Source organism: Stenella coeruleoalba (genome assembly GCF_951394435.1).
Source record: "Stenella coeruleoalba genome assembly, chromosome: 3".
NCBI classification, from domain to species: Eukaryota; Metazoa; Chordata; class Mammalia; order Artiodactyla; family Delphinidae; genus Stenella; species Stenella coeruleoalba.
The window spans coordinates 163,539,775-163,559,520 of NC_137148.1; the positions used below are offsets into that span (position 1 = coordinate 163,539,775).

At 50.3% G+C, this 19,746-nt stretch overlaps 2 protein-coding genes across 4 annotated transcripts in view; both read right to left on the bottom strand.

The window, feature by feature from the left end:
• Window positions 1-13,152, bottom strand: part of PBX4 (PBX homeobox 4) — a 38,596-nt gene extending 25,444 nt beyond the window's left edge. For all 3 annotated transcript variants that reach the window (XM_079918887.1, XM_079918886.1, XM_079918885.1), the window contains exons 1-2: window positions 12,600-13,152; window positions 549-622 (exon numbers count right to left, since the gene is read on the bottom strand). In XM_079918887.1, coding sequence (XP_079775013.1) covers window positions 549-622; window positions 12,600-12,730 — 205 coding nt within the window. In that variant the 5' untranslated portion in view covers window positions 12,731-13,152. The remainder of the gene's footprint in view (window positions 1-548; window positions 623-12,599) is intronic.
• A 507-nt stretch (window positions 13,153-13,659) lies between these two features.
• LPAR2 (lysophosphatidic acid receptor 2) lies at window positions 13,660-19,203 on the bottom strand. Its single transcript, XM_079918884.1, has 4 exons — window positions 19,103-19,203; window positions 18,779-18,872; window positions 17,218-17,959; window positions 13,660-16,521 (listed from the first exon to the last, which is right to left on the bottom strand). Exons 3-4 carry the CDS (start codon window positions 17,957-17,959, stop codon window positions 16,208-16,210), a joined length of 1,056 nt encoding a protein of 351 aa, XP_079775010.1. The 5' UTR covers window positions 18,779-18,872; window positions 19,103-19,203; the 3' UTR covers window positions 13,660-16,207.
• Window positions 19,204-19,746: the final 543 nt, after the last annotated feature.

Consider the following 19,746-nt stretch of genomic DNA (forward strand, 5'->3'; position numbering starts at 1 on the left):
TTTTAAAAAATTAATTAATTGAATAATTTTTGGCCGCGTTGGGTCTTTGTTGCTGCGCGTGGGCTTCCTCTAGTTGCAGCGAGTAGGGGCTACTCTTCATTACGGTGCACGGGCTTCTCATTGCAGTGGCTTCTCTTGTTGTGGAGCACGGGCTCTAGGCGCGAGGGCTTCAGTAGTTGTGGCTCACGGGCTCTAGAGCGCAGGCTAGATTTTGATTATGATTCTACTTTCCTAATTCTGTCATCTCAGATCCTTTTGTAAAACAACTGAATGCCACAATGGCTCTGAGGTCTTGCACCTAGAATGCAGCTGCTTATTACTCACTGGCAACAGTATTTCTCTAGTTACAAACTGCAAAATAAATGAGTGTGATACACCGGAAAGCAGGGCTCTGACAAAGCAGAAATGTACCAACTGAACCATCGCTGCCAGAGAGGGATGTGACGAGCAAGATGGCCCACGACACACGTTAGGGCTGAGCCAGGACCAGAGGTGCGAGGTTGTTGTGGTCCTGATGCCACACAAGAAGTGTCTTCTCAGCGGCCTACCTGCCTTTTCCTTGATCTCACAGGGCACACTGAAGAGAGCAGGCTTCATCTGATGACAATTCAGAGCATGCTTTCTGAAAGAGAGGTGACAAAGGAGCAGGTGAGAAGGAGAAGAGTCATTCTGTGCATGAGAGTAATGATCCTCTATACTGAGTCTGCCAGGTCTGTTGAAAAACCCTCTTATGAAAGGACAGAACCGTAGCATTTCAAATGATCGAGCTTCAAAATTGTCCACACAGCTAAGAACTAGGTCAACAGGTTTTCCTTCTTCTAATCCACCATTGCTTATTCTATTCATGAAATGTTGCAAGTTTTCTACTGTGGTTACATTGTAGTTGTGTACTTCGAAAAGAACATCAGGATTAATGTTCCTCAAAGTATGTTCTGCTGCTTGAACTTTACTTAACCCTGCTTGATGAGGTTGGAAGAAAAGTCTATTCATATTGGCCAGTTCTACCGTGTCATAGTCAAAGAGTAGCAACTTACCAATGCCACATCTTGTCAGCATTTCAGCAGTCACACTGCCAACTCCACCAACACCTACTATTGCTACAGCAAAGGTACGGATTTTCTCATAGTAGCTTACAATTCCCATTCGTTTCAATGCCATCAGGCGGCATCTCCGCCGCTCCCGCGGGCCTCTCAGCCCAAACTGCATTTTAAAAAGATCACTGTGGCTGCTCTCTGGAGACTGGGCTGGAAGGCAAATATGGAGCCAAGGATACCAATCTGGAGGCTATCACAGCTGGAATAGTCCAGAAATGCTGTTGGCTTAGAGTTATGGTAGTAGACATAAAAAGTACATAGATCTTTGGTTTGGGGAACAGAATCAACAGGACCTCCTGATAAACTGGTGTAGGGTTTTAGGGAAAGAGGAGGTTCTAGGATAACTACTAGCTTTAGGTCTGAGCAACTGGATGGATGGAAATATCATCAACTTCAACAGGGCAGACTGGAGGGCAGCAGGTTTGGGGGAGGAGGGTCTGGAAAGGAGGGTTGTACTTTGATCAGGTTTCACCTGAGATCCCTATGAGCTACCCAAGAGGAGGTATCAGGTAGGCAGCTGGCACATGGACTCGGACTCAAGGCTGGAGATAAACAATACAAAGATGGAGTCCTGGGCATAGAGATGGCACTTTAAGCCACAAGACTTGAGGGAATCACTATAGGACAATGTAGACAGAGAGCGGCCCAGGCCCCAGGCTTAGGCATCTGTACTTGTAGAGGTCAAGCAGTTGAGAAAATCCTGCAGAAGAGACTGGGACCCAAACTGCCAGTGGGGAGGGACCAAAAACAGTTTCAAAGAGAGAAGAGTAATCTGTGAGAAATGCTTCTGAGAGGTGAAGTGGGAGAAGAGACCTTGGATTTAGCAACATGGAGGTCACTGGTGACTCAGCAGAGTGAGAAGGTTGGGAGAAGGTGGGTGGAGATGGGAGAGGAAGTGGAAGTAGCAACCACAAACTCTTTGACACTTGATCCCAAAAGAAAGTAAAGAAATGTAGCAAGTGCTAAAAGAAAGGGTGTGTATTAATCATGTTTAAAATTTTCTATCTTTTATGATGCTTTGACATCCTGGGGCCGGGAGAGACTGCCCTTCCCAGGGCTAACTAAATCCAGATATAGCAAACAACTTGCCTGAGAGCGTGCCTTTCATATGCAAACTCAAATCCAAAGGCCACACTCCCAATACCTCTTTTATCTAACTCTCAGCACCAGTCAACATGCCTACACACACCCCACACACCCCCACACCCCCGCCCCGCTTCCCTGGTGGCACAGTGGTTAAGAATCCACCTGCCAATGCAGGGGTCACGGGTTCGAGCCCTGGTCCAGGAAGATCCCACATGCTGCGGAGCAACTAAACCCGCCAGCCACAACTACTGAGCTCGTGTGCCACAACTACTGAAGCCCACGTGCCTAGAGCCCGTGCTCCTCAGCAAGAGAAGCCACGGCAGTGAGAAGCCTGTGCACTGCAACAAAGAGTAGCCACCCATTCACCGCAACTAGAGAAAGCCCATGCGAAGCAACAAAGACCCAATGCAACCAAAAATAAATAATAAATAAAGAAATAAATTTAAAAAAGAATACAAGGAAAGAGAATGAAGTCAGCTGCTCTGCTTCTTAAAGGGGATTCTAGGAATGATTATTCCCAGGTCAGCTTCCTGCTTATAAAACATCTTACTTTCGATACAGTATAAAGCACCTTTGAATGAATACAAAGTAACTTCACAGAATGTTTTTGTGGTTTATTATGAAAAGTAAACAAATGTCTAACCTTTAAGCATGTTCTTGGCCTAGAGGTGATCAAGCGGCTGACAGCAAACCATCAGTGATTACATAAAGTACGACAGACTACCTCATTCATCAAAGGGGATGAACTAATTTCTGTGACAGACATGTCCTAAGGTGACCCCCACTGAGTATAATCCTGTCTCCTTGAGATTGGGCAGAATCTGTGACTTGCAAAGTGGCAAAAGTGATGGTATATAGTCTGGCAAAAGTGATGGTATATAGTCTCGCCTGTGGTTATGTTACATTATGACTCCACCTTAGTGGACTGGGGAATGTCACCTGCTGGCCTTGAAGCCAGCTGCCATGTTGTAAGAGGGTCGGTAATGGGGAACCGCAGGCAGCCTCTTGAAGCTGAGAGCAGACCCCCAGCTGACAGCCAGCAAGAAAACAAGAACTTCAGTCCTGCAACTGCAAGCAAGGGTTCTGCCAACAACCCTACGAGACTGGAAGATGATCCTGAGCTTCAGATAGGAACACAGATCAGCCAACACCTTGACCGAAGCCTTGTGAGACCCTGAGCAGAGGACCCAGCTCAGCTGTGCCCAGATTCCTGCCTGTGGAAACTGAGATCAGTTTTAACTGTTTTAAGCTGTTAGGTTTGTGGTAATTTGTTACATAGTGACAGATAGCTGAGATAACTGAACAGATTGTAAGGCAGTGAATGGGGACTGTGGGGAGAAAAAGAAGGTCTGTGCTCGCACCTTTAGCAAGTACCTGACATGTTCTATGCAACCAAGTATCTACATTAAAACAAAACAAAATGTTAATGTTTATGAAGAAGCAAAATTCCAATGAATGAGAAATCATAAATCTTTTAAATAAATAAAAGAAACTTCCGAGGATAATCTAAATTAAAAAACAAATCTGCGAATATCCTTTTAAAACCAATGCTAAACAAAACCAATCTGTAACAAAACTATTGAGAGTCACATAGAATCATGCCAGAAAATGAAAGCATACAGCTTTATCATCCTCCAACCCCACTTATTCAATATTTACAGGACAAACATTTATTGAGGCACTAGTATATACCGGTCACTGTATAAGGAGAAAGGAATGTGGGAATGAATAGAACATAAGTCACATCCTGGCTTCTACTAACTGTGTACTGTAGCTTCTAATATTAGCTGTAATTTACTTTTCCAAATTATGGAAAAATCTGCTTTCCTGAACAAGGTATTATTTTATTATATTTATTTATTTTGGAGGTATTTATTTATTTACTTATTTTTTACTGAAGTATAGTTGACTTACGTTACATTAGTTTCAGGTGTACACCATAGTAATTCAATATTTGTATAGCTTATACTCCAAACAAAGTTATTATAAAATATTGACTATATTCCCTGTGCTGTACATTACATCCTTGTAACTTACTTATTTTATACCTAGTAGTTTGTACCTTTTAAGCCCCTTCACCTATTTAGCCTCTCCCCCAGCCCTCTCCCCTCTGGCAACCACTAGTTTGTTCTCTGTATCTGTGAGAGATTTCTTTTGTTTGTTTGCTTGTTTCATTTATTAGATTTCACGTATCAGTGAAAACATACACTATTTGTCTTTTTCTATCTGACTTATTTCCTGAGCAAGGTATCATTTTAAATTACTGAGGAATTTGATTTAGAGATATATTCAGAGATCTTATCCTTTAGAATAAGATACTTCTTGAAAAAGCTTCCCTGAGAGCGGCAATGATTCTAATACCTCAACAAAAGATGAAATCAAATCCCCTTAATTATTCTCATTTCTAGAAGGATTGTTTTAGCTGACAAATCCAGTCACCTCCTGGAGACAGACCTAGGTAAAGAACAAAAATTAGAAGACATGTTTCCTACCCTGAGGAAATCAAATCTTGATGGAAAACCTAGAAATTCACAGAGGATGCCAAGCTCCAGAAAGGAATGCAGCCCAGGAGTCAGATGCCCTGGCATTTTAAAATAAGCTTCTTTGTAAAAGTAAAACTGGGAAGAATCAAACTGTTGTGGGTACCATCAGTCATCTGTAGAGTCATTCTAAAAGCAAACCTACAAACAATGAAACAAAAACAGCTAAGTAAATGGGGGTTGAGAATACGTACTGATACCCAAATTCAACCATAGAAATTATTACAGTTATTTTAGCAAAATGAAGCCTTGGATCAGGAGGCAGTTTTGGCAACAGGAAACGAGGATAGTTATTTAATACAACACAAGAAAAACTCTGCAGGACTTGAATGAAATGCAACCTTTAAATGGAATAAATTTAAGTCTGTGAAAATCTCATTATGATGTCCTTATTTCCTAATCTGCCCATGGATTGGTCACAATCAACACTATTGTTAAATTTCTTACTCAAAACCACAGAGAGATGAAAATCTCTCTCCTGAGCAAAAGGTGAAATGGCTTCTCACTGCCTGCTCCAAAAACACAAACCACTTAGCAAGGCATTCGAGGCTCTTCACCAGAGTCCTGCTGACCTTCTCCCTCCTCCGGACTTGGGGAAGTCCTACTCCTCTGTCTAGTCCAAGACTCTAATGGGTTGGCCTGTCCTAGCCTGGATTTCTTACTCCCTCCTTTCTTCCGTTTAAAGCATTTATCACGCCTGGCCCGGACATGATGAAGGCCTCAACTTACTCATTTCAGAAATTCCAGGCCAGCACCATACTTGGCACACTAACTGAGCAAAGATTTGTTGAACTGAACTGAAGGAAAGGTAGAGGCTAGAGATGTGACACTAGCAGAGTAGAAATGAAGAGTCTGAAAGCAGAGCTCTGACGTCTCTAGACTTAAGTGGGGCAAGTGGAGAATCAAAAACTAGGGTGAGAACTGCTAGGTTCCACAGCCAAAGAAGGGAGCAGAAGCCAGAAGCACACAGGGCTCGGCTGGGGGCCCCTCTTTTTGGTCTCGGTTCTAGGGCCGAGCCCACACGGGGCACTCATCCACTCTAGGAATGAAGGGAAAATATTAAGGGGTTTAATAGTGCATCATGACAAGAGAGACAATCAAAAGGGATTTTGGGCTTCCCTGGTGGCACAGTGATTGAGAGTCCACCTGCTGATGTAGGGGACACGGGTTCGTGCCCCGGTCCGGGAAGATCCCACATGCTGCAGAGCGGCTGGGCCCATGAGCCACGGCCGCTGAGCCTGAGCGTCCGGAGTCTGCGCTCCACAATGGGAGAGGCCACAAGAGTGAGAGTCCCGTGTATAGCAAAAAAAATGGATTTTGCTGTGATCCTAGATAGCTTCAGGAAATTGTTTTAAAACCAACAAAATCGGGACTTCCCTGGTGGCGCAGTGGTTAAGAATCTGCCTGCCAATGCAGGGGTGATGGGTTCAATCCCTGGTCTGGGAAGATCCCACATGCTGCGGAGCAACTAAGCCTGTGAGCCACAACTGCTGAGCCCGCGTGCCACAACTACTGAAGCCCATGTGCCTAAAGCCTGTGCTCTGCAAGAGAAGCCACTGCAATGAGAAGACTGCGCACCGCAATGAAGAGTAGTCCCCGCTCAATGCAACTAGAGAAAGCCCGCATGCAGTAATGAAGACCCAATGCAGCAAAAAGTAAAATAAAATAAAATAAAATAAAATCCAACAAAATCCAACTCTTAGGAAAAGCACACCAAGGACAGCAAGAGTTTCCTTTGGCACTAGACAAAGCCAAGCTAAGCATGTTAACCCAGAAGCAGAGCTAAAACCTGCAAGCAGTCTAAGAACACAGACTGCCAGGCACCAAGTTGACTGGTATCTACAGAACCTCCTTAAGGGCGATGAAAAAGAAAATTTCAGCTCTGAAATTTTACTTCCCGGCTTTGGACTAATAGATCCTCTCATGCTAATGCTATCTGGCTTTAGGAAATTCCAAACCATAAATTCCTCTTCTGACCCCTTGCATTCTTTGATGGGCATGCTGAAAGCTCAATGCTTTCTGACATGCATTAATGTACATACTTCTAGAGGTCTGTGTTTCCATATTTAGTATCCCAGAGGTACCAAGACGAGGGGCACACCATTCACTTGACAGTACATACCTTGCCATTTGAGTAAGTTTTAAGGATAGTCAAACTTATGTCATCATCTCCTTTTAATATTCGGAATTTAATCCATATTCCAGGTAAAGTCTGCAGAAATACTGGAGGAATGAAGAAAGTCATGCAAATTTTGACCAGTAGAAAATACCTAACAAGTCATATATGTAAAAATCAAATTTAAAAAAAGTTCAGAGAAATCTTTTCTTCCTAAGGAAAGCTATGGAGGCCCTAATTACAATATCTGTTATGTTGCCCAAAGGCCAACCTCTAAATATACTCTTTTTAGTTTCAGGTTCACCACCGCATATGCCATATAGCTTACTCTTAACACATGTATAATAGTGACCATTCTCCATCATATTTTTATTCGTTATATGTGAAGTTTTTTTGCCCTAAAGACCTTATTACCATTCCCCAATGATCATTTTCTATTACACTCAAGTTCTACAAACTAACGCAAAGTTGAGCTATGGTTTTACAGACCATGTAAAGGAAATATAGAAACAACCCTGGGACTTCTAAAACTTGATTTCCTTAGACTGAAAATGTAAACAGATCCTGAAATAACAAGGTCCCATGGCCCCAGATCAAATGTTTCATCTAGAGAAAAAAAAAATCAACTGTTTTCTGATTTTTATTTGTTCATTTCTAATTTTCTTTCTATATTAAATAGACAAAACAATGCTAATATGTGACCCTTGTGATTAATTTAAAATCCCTTATGCCCACAAACACAACTTAGGCTCAAAAATAATTTCCATTTGTCAGATTAACCATCTACTAGGTAAAATGATTCATGAAAATTGAAATAAATGACACGCTATCATCTCCACTCTTGAGAGTCTGACCTCTCCAAGTGTGGTCTGAGATCAGCGGCATTGGCACCCTTGGGAGGTGGTTAGAAATGTGGACTCTTGGGCCCCACTGAGACCTGCTACATCAGAACCTGTGCAATAAGATTTCTGCAGAGATCTGCTGCAGGTCCAGCTAAGAGAAGCATTGCTCTAGAACACTGCTGTCCAGAATTTTCTGCAATGATGGAAATGTTCTCTACCTGCATTAAGATGGTAGTCACATGGCTACTGAGCACTTGAGAGGTAGCTAGTGTGACTGAGGAACTAAATGTTTAATTTTATTTTTAAAAAACATTTATTTATTTAGGCTGTGTCTTAGTTTGACCCGTCTTAGCTGCGGCATGCAGGATCTTCGTTGCGGCATGCAGGATCTTTAGTTGTGGAAAGTGGACTTCTTAGTTGCGCCATGCATGCAGGATCTAGTTCCCCGACCAGGGATTGAACCCGGGCCCCCTGCATTGGGAGTGCAGAGTCTTACCCACTGGACCACCAGGGAAGTCCCTGAATGTTTAATTTAATTAATTAATTTATTTGTGGTTGCATTGGGTCTTTGTTGCTGCACGCGGGCTTTTTCTAGTTGTGGTGAACAGGGGCTGCTCTTCGTTTTGGTGAGCGAGCGGGCTTCTCACTGCTGTGACTTCTTTTTTTTTTTTTTTTTGGCAGTACGCGGGCCTCTCACTGTTGTGGTCTATCCCATTGTGGAGCATAAGCTCCGGACACGCAGGCTCAGCGGCCATGGCTGACGGGCCCAGCCACTCCGCGGCATGCGGGATCCTCCCGGACCGGGGCACGAACCCGCATCCCCCGCATCGGCAGGCGGACTCCCAACCACTGCGTCACCAGGGAAGCCCGCTGTGACTTCTTTAGCTGCAGAGCACGGGCTCTAGGCGTGCGGGCTTCAGTAGTCGCAGCATGTGGGCTCAGTAGTTGAGGCAAGTGGCCCTAGAGAGCACGGGCTTCAGTAGCGGTGCATGGGCTCAGTTATTGCGGTGTGCAGGATCTAGGGCATGTGGGCTTCAGTAATTGTGGCTCGCAGGCTCTAGAGCGCAGGCTCAGTAGTTGTGGCTATAGTCTTAGTTGCTCTGCAGCATGTGGGATCTTCCTGGACCAGGGATCAAACCCGTGTCCTCTGCATTGGCAGGCAGATTCTTAACCACTGCACCACCAGGGAAGTCCCCTGAATGTTTATTTTGATTCATTTTAATTTACAGAGACATATGGCAAGTGGCTACCTCCTTGGACAGTGTAGCTCTCTAGAGCATTTTCATGCCCTTGCAAGCAAAAGGTCAAGAACTGACCACAACAGCTAAATCTGCCAATCTGGCAGCACAACCCACCTGTCGTTCCAACATGCAGAATGACTTGAAGGGCCAGTCCTCTTCAGCTGCCTCTTCCAGATCATCAGGTCTGGAGCCCAGATCTCCAGGACGACACTGTTGACCATTCTGCTTCCTTTTAAAATCAGATTTCCAAAACTCACCCCTCAGCCTTCCCAGCTCTAGAGTTTTCACACTGACTTGTTAGGAATCTCACTACTAGACAAAAAAGTGAGTCCACCACTGACGAAGGGCAGCTTCCAGGCCCCAGGACACCTGAGGCCTGAGGATTCTCAAAGGTGTGGTACACAAGCACACTGTCAGGGGGCATGGTTAGGAGGGGACCCAGAGATTGCACCAGATTTTCAAAGGGGTCGATGATTCAAACACTGGTTAACAACTCTGGGAGGGGGAAGAACTTTGGAATCCAAGTCCTGACAGAGGAGCCCTCAACCCTAGTCTGATAACCTTATAAACCCTTCATAAAGGTATTCAAAAGAAGCAAAGGAAACAAATCTACATAAACTTCAACATGTTGTAAAATTTATTATTATAAAAACTAAGGCTACACATGATAGAGTGACATACTCAGAAAATCCTTGGCAAACAAGAGAAAATTTCCTGCCTTCCCGGTCCCATGTAAGAAATGAATGAGAACGTGATCAGTGAAAGATCCAACTCAGAAAACACAAAAACTGTCCCTCTCTAGGAAAAGCTCAGGGTGTCACCAAAGAAGTTCAGAAGATCATTCAAGAAGACTAGTTACCTATCACACAGGAAATTTCCAGCTGATGTGGGCTGAATTTCAACCAAGACAGTGCATTCCAAACTCCCCAGTGTCCCTCTACTATCTGTGTAGCCAGAAGGAAGAACAATACACAGTTCACTATTTGAAGACTATTCAGCTATAATAACAAAATGAATTACACCCAAGTATGTGGAGCTGCCTTCCTAATAACGTAGAAAGGTGTAAGAAGGAATCCAGGTTTAAGGAGAGTAGGTGTGCTTCCCTTCTTTAAGCACACGGTGACAAAGCAGGTTGAGAAGGCCTCAAATCTGAGATGAAAAATTCTTTTCTTGCTAGCCAGCTGAGCTAAATTGACTCCAGGGGCTCTTAAGAGGTTGGCAGCGCACAGAGATGAAACCGTTCTCTCGTTTCAGAGAGAGGGCAGGGTCAGAAAGACCTCACCAGTTGAAGTGAAGCCAAAGGCCAGGGAAGCCAAAGGCCTCACCCAGTTGGCTGATCAGGAAAGACACAATCTGCTTCCCTGCCCAAGCTGATAATCTACCAGGCAGCAAGGTTTACTATGAGGAAAAGACCCACCCAAGCTGTGTTTTCTCCAGAGTGGAGTAAGTGGCCCGCCCACTTGAGGACTGAAGACTGGTGTCTGGACTTGGGTGACTTTTAGGGCCTTGAATTTATCTAAAGGCTATGCAAGGAGTGGGGCAGATGTGAAGCTTCCAAAGTCTCAAAATAAAAGCTCCGGGGATCTTTCTACCTCAGGAAGAAACCAGGAATCAGCTACCTAACAGCTACGTTGTAAGGCAAGTGTAATGACCCCCTGTTCAGTTTCTTAGCCTTAAAAGAAAAACGACTCTCTTTGAGAACAGCAAGAAGAGGTGACTGACTGCATTCCATTCTAAGCCTACCTAGGGGAGTCTAGAATCTCAAGAGATTGTTACAAGAAAAAAGTAGCAGCCTTGGGGCAGTGCAGGGTGACACACGCCTGAGGAAGGCCACATCTGAGCAGAGTTCGCTCCTTAAGCAGCTCCTGGCCTAGAACAGAAGGAACACAGGTAGCTCCACATGCACCCAAAGCACTGCTTCTGTGGTTCCTGGGTGTGAAGAGCCCGTTTTCCCCCTTCCCTAGCTCCTACCAACCCTTCCAGAATCTAAGTGCCACAAAACTTTACTGAACGCTAGGTGCCAGGCATTCTGCACAGCCCTGGGAATACAAAGGAAAAGTACAACAATGCCCTTGCTCTCACACTGGCTTAGCGGAGGAGGCATCACAGAAGGTCACCCTCTCCCGGCCCAGCTCTTTTGTGCCAGGAATTACCTCTACTCAGCACACTCCTATTATGATGACTGTTTAGGAGTTAAGTCTCCCACACATCTTCCTTCTGAAAGAGCTCTGAAAGGGCAGAGAACAGCTTAGCCATCTTGGTTTCTGGAGCACCTAGCACAATGCTCCAGTGGTGTGCGGTGGGGTTATGTGTGTGTGACACTCTTAACTTTCCAGATAGAGGCCATGAAACTGTGGAAAGAGTCGACATTCCACAAGAAGCAAAGGCAAGAAAGTCTGAGGAATAAATGCCTGCCATATCCACCTTTTACTTGCCTCCTCCTTTCCTGGGGATGCTGTTCACCTGGCTTTGTAACCCCTCCTCACTAGAAGGTTCTAGGCACTGCACCGTCCACACCACTACACCCTGGTCCCATCCACAGGGACCGTCCCTTACCCCCAAACAAGTCCCATTCAACAAGACCTCATCCTCCAAAAGGATGTCATTCTGTGCTTTGCTACCTTCTAACAATTCAGGCAGGCCCCAAACACAATGGGCTGACTTGTGAAGCACATTTTACCAATCCTGGCTCACTGACAAGTGGTGGGTGGAGGTTAAGTGGGACAGGTGGTCTTAAAACCACTGTGATTTTCCCACTGCAACTGAAATAAAAGCCAAACCCTTTCCTGAAACTTGGCCCCATGTGATCCTGGTTCCAGACTCTCTCTGCTGTACTGGGGACTTTCAGTCCCTGGCTCTGCATTCTTCCTGCCCTTTCCCACCTTCGGGCCTCTAAGGGTGCTGTGCCCTCTCCTGGCTTCCCACAGCTTGCCATCTCTTTACTTACAGCTTTTAGCGCAACTTATACTTAGTTTTGCTACTTACTTTCTCTCCCTCAAACCATGAGCTTGAGATCAGTGACATCAGCACCCAGCTCCGTGCCCCGCACATAGTGTCTAATAAACATTCGCCAAATTAATAAAAAAGGGAGTCCTCTGTCCCCCTCCAGCTCCCCCACTAACCTTTTTTCTGGATGCTTCCCGAATCAAATCACACCATCTCTTCATTCCCGAGTCCCATTTCCCACAACTCATTCTCCATTACCTGCCCCCAGAACTTCCCATCCTCATGCATACCACTGATCCATTTAGTTGTCCATCCTTCACAAATCCCGTGTGCACCCATCTCTCAGCCCTTACACCCCCCCAACACTCCTCTTCCCCCTTACATCCATAAACCCTGAAACCACCTTTCACCATAAACCTCTCCATCCACAAACTCCCCTTAAACCCATCCCTCTCACCCCAAGATGAGCTCCTAAAACCCAGCACCCACAGCTTAGCGCCATAAGCCCCCTTTCAATCCGTTCCATTCCCTTCGGCCTCAGAACCCCCCTTCAGTCCTCCTCAAACCCCCCGCCCCCGATGTGCCCTCTCCCTCTCCGCCCAGACTCACCACCCCATCTCTCACCCTGCACCCTCCTCACCCCTCACGCCCCCAGCCGCCCCGGCCCTGGCCCCTCGGCCCGCCCCCTTCACTGAAGCGACTTTGGGTGGCCCCCGCCGAGTCCGCGCCAGCACCTGGCTTGCGCCTCGTCCAGGCTCTGGTCGGTGATGGCCATGATCTGCAGGACGTCGTCCGTGTCGGAGCCCGGTGGGGGCCGGGGCGGTGAGCGGCGCGGGTCAGCGGGGCGGCAGCACGGGGTGTCCATGCGCGGCGAGGCCTGGCGGGCGCTCAACCAAGGAGCAGCCGAGCCTGGAGAGCTCGCGCGGACGTCGTTGCCAACCGCCGCCGTCTATGCGCGCACCACGCGCGCCCTCGGTCCCCGCCCCCTCCGCCTACAGCCAACCGCCGCCAGCCAGGCGCGCCCCGCCCAGGGACACGCCCTACTATCTCCGTCAGCCAACCGCCGCCGCGCGGGCCGCCGTGCCTCGCCCACAGGCAGGCCCCTAAAAGCCCCTCCTATCTGCCTAGGACTCTGTTGGGGGTTGCTGAGGCAACGGCGCTTTCTACCCCTATCCTCCTCCAGCCGGAGAGGGCAAGGCCGGCTTTGCTCTGCTTCAGAAACCCCATCTCCCACATCTCCACCTCCCTCAACCATTCCTACTCTGAGACACTTTACACCGCACACGTCCTTAGAGCGCTCCCTTCTCAGAGCCCGCACACCTCCTCAAGAGTCCCCACTCCTCAGGGACCTCACTTCTTAGAGCCAATCCCCCCCCAGCCCCCACTCTTCCTCATAGGCTCCCATGTCTCAGAGCATCCCACTCCTCAGGGACCTACACATCTCAGAGTCTTAACTTCTCAGAGCACTGCACTCTTCCTCCAAGCCACCCCTTGCTTCTCAGACCCTCCCTAGCCTCTCAGAACCCCATCAACACCCCTACCCCCATTCATCTCCAGAAGCCCGGAGCCCCAGACCCCTGCTCCCCTCAGCCTCAGTGCCAGCAGGTGGGTCACTTGGGCTCCCGGCCTCCCAGTTCCCCCTCCCCCCACCTCTAATATTCCATAGGGGGTACAGGTACGTGTGGTGATGGTGGTTGGAAGGTCAAAACTGAGTGATTTTCTCAGTTGCAGAAATCACTTCTATTCACCTTTCAAGGTCCAGCTTATTAAGAGTGACCTTGCTTTATTCATTCTTTTGCCCTACAGCATTCCGCTAGCACGTGAAGGATGCTTTCTGAGGACCTACCCTGTGATGCACCCCCAAATCAGAGCGAATCTTCACAGGCCTTTGTTTCTAGCTGTTAGGACTCCTGGCATCAGAGGATTCTTGTGCGAGAGAAAAGGATTTATTCTCAGACATAAATCACTTCTCCAAAGTCATGGGACCTCCTAGAGCCTGTTTGCAATGGGGACAGACCCCAGACGAGGCTCATAAAGGGACCTCAACCTCCTGGGAACCCTTCAGGACAGGGCCCATCTTCTTCGCATTGCTGCTGGAGAGGAAATGCAAACACCAACTGGTCTGATTAGATTCGGGCACTCCAAAGGGAATGGAAATGAATGATGTAGACTAGTGTAAGAACAACCTGGAAAGCTCCTTGATGAAGGAAACCTGACACTTGGCCCCAGTAACAGGAAGTACTAGAACATGTGGGGACTATGGAGAGCTGGCACCCTGTACAAAAGGTCAGCCACTAGTGCAGCACCACACAGGAAATCTGAAAAGTAGTGGGTAACTTTGGCATCCTTCAGAGAACAGTGGTGGGGGGATGGGTTGAGAGCTTCAGGGACCATCTGAGACAAAAACCTTAAGTCACCTGGTGGAGAGGAGAGACCTACAGAGAGGGAAAAACTGATGGGACAAGATCCCGAAGGAGACCAGAAGAGTGTGGGTTAGAACCTGGAAGATGCTGATGCAAGAGCAGCCAGCTCAGAGCAGGTGAAACAGAGCTACCTTTGGAGACCATCAGGGGTTCCCACCCCATAGGAACGGCTGGCTGCCTTGGCACCCAAAGTGATACTTTTGTCCAAAAGGCCTAGAGCTCCCTGGAGACAAGGACTATGTCCCCATCCACGTGGCTGGGTGCTGGCCTAGGTCATCACTTCTGAGATTCAGGCCCCAGGCTCAAGGAGCCACACTGCCTACCTTGGACCCTGGAGAAGTACCTGGCACCCCAGTTTGTTCTTGCCTCCTCACAGACCTGTTGTAGGGCAGGGAGAATTTTCCCAAAGGGAAACTCAGCCCCAGTTAATGTAGAAGGATCTACACATTTTTGGTTCTTTGGCAATGCATGCTTTAGTAGTTTAAGAATTCAGCCTCTGATGGGAGGCCTGGGTTCAAAATCTGGCTAGGTGTGTAAGCAGAGAGAATCCAGAGCCTGGTTTACGCTGTGTCTAGCACAGTGCCTCTGTGTATCTGAGAGGGGACTCATCATGGGTCTGGCACATCTGAGACCACAGGGTGAAGTGGGGAAAGCCAGGCTGAGCTTGTGACCAACTCCGGACTTTGTGGAAATCCGAAGTCCTTTCCTCAGGGGCCTCTCTAGTCCCTCGATGTATCTCTGTGCCCTTTTGAAACTATGTAACCACGGGCCAAATTTCGATCTCTCTGAGCCACTGTCCTCACATGAAAATATATATAATACCTATGCCACAAGATGCAGGTGGTGATTAAATAATGCACCTAAAACGCTTATCAGTGTGCCAGGCACATCAGAGAAGCTTGAGAAATGGCAACTCTAAAACCCTGCATTCTGGTCCATGGACCCCACTACCCCAAGCCCACAGGTGTGCACGTAGGTGATGGAGTGGACAGTGGGATGGACACACCTGACTATTAACAATCTGGACTCAGACAAGGGGGCAGGCAGGTGAGAGAAGCCTCACACAGGCCACAGACTACTCTGGGCTCCAGAGAACGGAGACAGAGAGGCAGGTGGCAAGATGAAGGCAGGGAAAGAGGTGGAGGAGACAGAGGCAAAAGGGAACAAGAAGAGAGACGGAGCAACAGCCATGCAGAGACCAAAGGGGAATGGGAACAGGGCCCAGGAGATGCCACGTTGAAGGATCCCAGCTCAGCCTGAGCTGAGGTGGACAATTCTGGGACATAGGGACAGACAGATAAGCTGACAACAGAAAAGGCTTTGGAGACCTCGGAGCGGAAAGGTTTACTCTTTATAGACCCCCTCCTTGTAGACCCCCTTAACTCTTGTGGGGATAGGCAAGACCACTGGAGGCTGCCAGAGGCCATAAACCTTTCCCAGCTCACGCTCAGCACTCCTCAGTCTGTGGCCTAAACAATCAGCCTCAGGCAGATGGGGCGCCCATGGTCCATCCTTGTTACGCTGTTGCACTGGGCAGCGTGGCCTGAGGGGGCCCTCATCTCTCCCACCTTTATTACCCATGCCACCGTGGACGAGGAAGCAGTCCACAGGGCTTGCCAGGCATGTGCAGTAAAAACAGAAAAGTGTCCGTTAAAAAGCCCTGCAACCTGAGATGACTGAAGGGCCAGATTCCTGCACCCCGTTCAACTCTCTCCCAGATGCTTAGATGACCCCAACCTACAGGCCCTGAGATGGGCACAGTTGTCTGCCTGGGTAGGGCTGGCAGTGGTTTCATGCCAAGCCAGACTGAGGGTCTGCCTTTAAGTCTGGCCCGCAGATTGGGTAGAGCCGGGCGCACCCACAAGTGGCCAGGGGCAGAGCTCTGGCATTTGCTGTACCCTGCTGAAGTCCAAGGTTAGCTAAAGGGTGGAGTCCATCAGGGAATGGCCATTCTCAGGAAGCATGATGCGAGTGCTAGGGCCTGTCTGGGTGGAGGATGTGTAGCGAACAGACTTGTGGGTGGACCGGCGAAGGCACAGACAGCAGAGGAGGTGGCGGAAGGTGCGGCGCATCTCAGCATCTCGGCATGAGTACACCACGGCGTTGACCAGCGAGTTGGCCTCGGCTAAGAGTAGGAAATATTTCTCCACAGCCAGGACGTTGCAGGACTTGCAGCCCAGACCATCCAGAAGCAGCACCACCTGGCCCGGTGTCCAGCAGACCACAAACGCCCCTGCGGGATGGAGCCTGATGTGAGCAGGGCCAGCTGTTGCAATGGCTCAGAACTGGAGGAGTCTCCAGAGCTTGGGCGACAGCTGTGCAGTTTGTAGGGAAGAGCTGCCTGTCTTGCTGCCTTTGCAGCATGATGGGGCAGAACTGCTAAGAGGGGAAACCTTTCTCTGATTGTCTGCCAGAGGAAAGCCCTTCCTAACTGGTATACGGTGGACAGGACCCTGGACATTTCTACATAGAGATTTGTTCTTTGGGGGAAAGGTCACTGTGGGACCGACCGATTACTCGGTGGCGGAAAAGGAATGATTAGGAAGAGTTGCTCTTTGTTTCTTGGGGGTGGTGTGTGCACCTCCCCTGCTCAGACCATTCTACATTCAACCGCCAGACCTCATTACTCCTGGCTAAGAACTCTTAAGGGCTTCCCATGGAACTCAGAACAAAATATGACTCCTGTTTGTGCCTTTTGAGGCTGTGCTGACCTTCTCTTCCTGCGGACCAGTCACGTGGGCCTTCTCCCCTCTTTGGAGACACTGGGCTGGTCCTGTTTGGGGCTGTCACCTTCTGTTCCCTCTGCCTGGAACTCTTGCCTTGCCTCTGCTCAGGTAGCACCTCCTTGGAGAACATTCCCCACCCAGATCATCCCCTCCCATCATGCTCTATCAGTCTCGCAGGAGTTGGGAAGTAGGGTGCCACTCACCCAGGATGATGACAACAGTCTTGACCAGGCTGAGCGTGGTTTCACGGTAGTGGGGGTGGCAGCTGACATGCTCTGCCATGCGCTGCACCCGCCGCCTCACATAGAAGAAAATGCGAGTGTAGACAGCCACCATGAGCAGGAAGACGAGCAGGCTGGACAGGGCCCAGACGGCCAGGTAGGAGCGGCTGAGCAGGGGGGCCATGCGCGAGCAGCGGTCCAGGGCACAGAGGCAGTGCCAGGAGTGGGCGGGCAGCAGCCCCAGGCCCAGCGCGGCCACCCACACGCCCACGATGAGCATGATGACCCGGCCTCGGGGCAGGCGGCTGTGCAGCTGCACAGCCATCACACTGCGGTGCCGCTCCACGGCGATGGCCAGGAGTGTGGCCACGGACGCCGTCAGGCTCGTGTCCAACAGGCCCTGCCGCAAGAACCAGCCCTGAAGTGAGAGCCGGGCTGTGCGCGGGCCTGTATGGAACATGAGGAAGAGGTAGGCTACACCGGCAAAGAGGTCAGCTGCGGCCAGGTTGCCAAGCAGGTAGTAAATGGGCTGGTGGAAGCGACGGTTGGAGGAGATGGCCGCGATGACCAGCAGGTTGGTCAGCAGCACCAGCACGCTGACAGTCAGCCCCAGTGCCACCACAACCACATCTTTGGGCCGCCAGTGGGAGCTGAGCTCCTTGCCGCTGTTGTTGTAGAAGAAGCCGATGGTCTCATTGTAGTAGCACTGGCCCATGGTGACCATCTGGGGGCACAGAGGGAAAGGTCAGTACAGAAGGTCCTTGTTGGAGGGACAGAGAAGGGAGCAGCAGCCAGAGGGAGGATTAGGACAGGAAGGGCAAGGGTCTCAAACTCAGATGCATGAGGGCAAAGTGGTAGTGGTAGGGGCCAGGGTGGCCTGGAAAAGCAAGTCTGTGAGTTCGGGGGTGGGGTGGGGCAGTTGTTGCTTAATTACTAATAAGACTCTTAGAAGGGTATCTCCCAAATCAAACGACTGGGTGGTTTTGTTTTTAACCTAAAGAATCAAAACAAAACTCATTTGCCCACGCGGCGCCAACCTGTGACCAATCTGTGTGTGTGTGTGTGTGTGTGTGTGTGTGTGTGTGTGTGTGTGGCGGGGGGGGGTCGGTTAGGCAAGACAAAGGGGTGTGGGCTGTGAAAGCAGGCAAGGGAGGGTCAGTTTGGTGTTGGGGTCAGTGCAGGGAGCGGAGCCCAGGGGGCGTGTGTGCGCAGGGTGGGGCCACTGCTAGGACCTTGCAGGAGGTGGGTGCTGGGACATGGAAGTGACTCGGGCAATCAGATTGGGGGCAGTGAGGCAGCCCCACAAGTTGGGCGGCGGGCTCTGGGCGCGAGCGCTCCCTAAGCAGGCGGGGGATCGGGCCGTTCCGAGTGGGACAAAAGGGGCGGTCAGGAAGGCGGCAGCAGGCCGGGCCTCTGGGGGCCCCCAGGCTAGGGGAGGAAGAGGAGGAGGTAGGAGAGGAGGGGGCGGCGCCCGGGCCCCGCAGCACGTGCCGCGCCCTCCCCAGGCCCCGCGCCCACCCTCCCCCGTCCTCGCGGGTCTCACCTGAGCCGCCCGTCACGCCGCAGACAGGGTGGCCTCGCGCCCGAGACCCATGACCGGGCGACGAGGGCTGGAGCAGAAGAGCGTCTGGGTGCGCCTGGCGGGAGCGGCCAAGAGAGGACTGGAGGCGGGGTCCCGCCGCCCCGCCCCCGCCGCAGCGCCCCGCCCCGCCCGGTCCCCACCACCTGGAGGAGCCTCTCTTCCGCTGCCGCGGCGGGGACAGGGTCGCCCGGAACCGCAGCTCCCCTCTTTCCTCTCCGCCTCGCGTCTCCTCGGTCGCCCCTCTCCACTTCCGGCGCGGGACCCGCACCCCAAGTCCCCGCACACCTCACGCGCCCGCAGTTTTGGGCCTTCGCGGGGCTGAGTCACTCACTGCCCGAGATTTCCCGCCGTGACCTAGCGCCGCCCGGGCCCACCTCCGGGTGGTCTCAGGGTCTGCGCCCCTGCCCCGGCCCCACCCCGCCCGCTCCCTCGTGTCCAATCCGTCGCCGAGTTCTAAGCCACGCCCTGATCCGACCCGGCTCCCACCGCCACGACCCCAGCCCCTCCTTGGCTTCGCCGGCTTAGAGCTACCGCGCGACGCAGCCTTCCTTGACCCGCAGACCTCTGGCCTCAGCTGACTCTGGCCGCACTCAGGTTTCTCGAAATCCAGCCCCCGGCAGCGCTGTTCCCTGCCCGGCCCACGCCTGTGGCGGCCCTGGACTCCCACGACCGAGAGCACACAGCCCCATTGTCTCGGTTATCTGCACTTAGTTATGTTTGTTTGATTGTGCAGGACCGGATCGCACGCTGAGCTCCGGGAGGGCCGGCCCGGTGTGACTCAGCCAGGTGCCCAGGCCCAGCCTCTACTGCATGTAGGTGCTCGGGGTGTTCTGAGATGAAAGAAAGGGGGCTTTGATTTCCCTGGTCGGTAAAATGGGGCAAAAAGATGCTGCCTCACCGACCTCCCCTGTCACCCTTCCCTGGCAAAG

Excerpts from the sequence above, each read along its gene's own strand:
- LPAR2 (XM_079918884.1), bottom strand. The coding sequence starts at position 17,959 with ATGGTCACCATGGGCCAGTGCTACTACAATGAGACCATCGGCTTCTTC. Across the intron at positions 16,522-17,217 it reads GACTGTTGTCATCATCCTGG|GGGCGTTTGTGGTCTGCTGG; the intron begins GTGAGTGGCACC and ends TCCATCCCGCAG.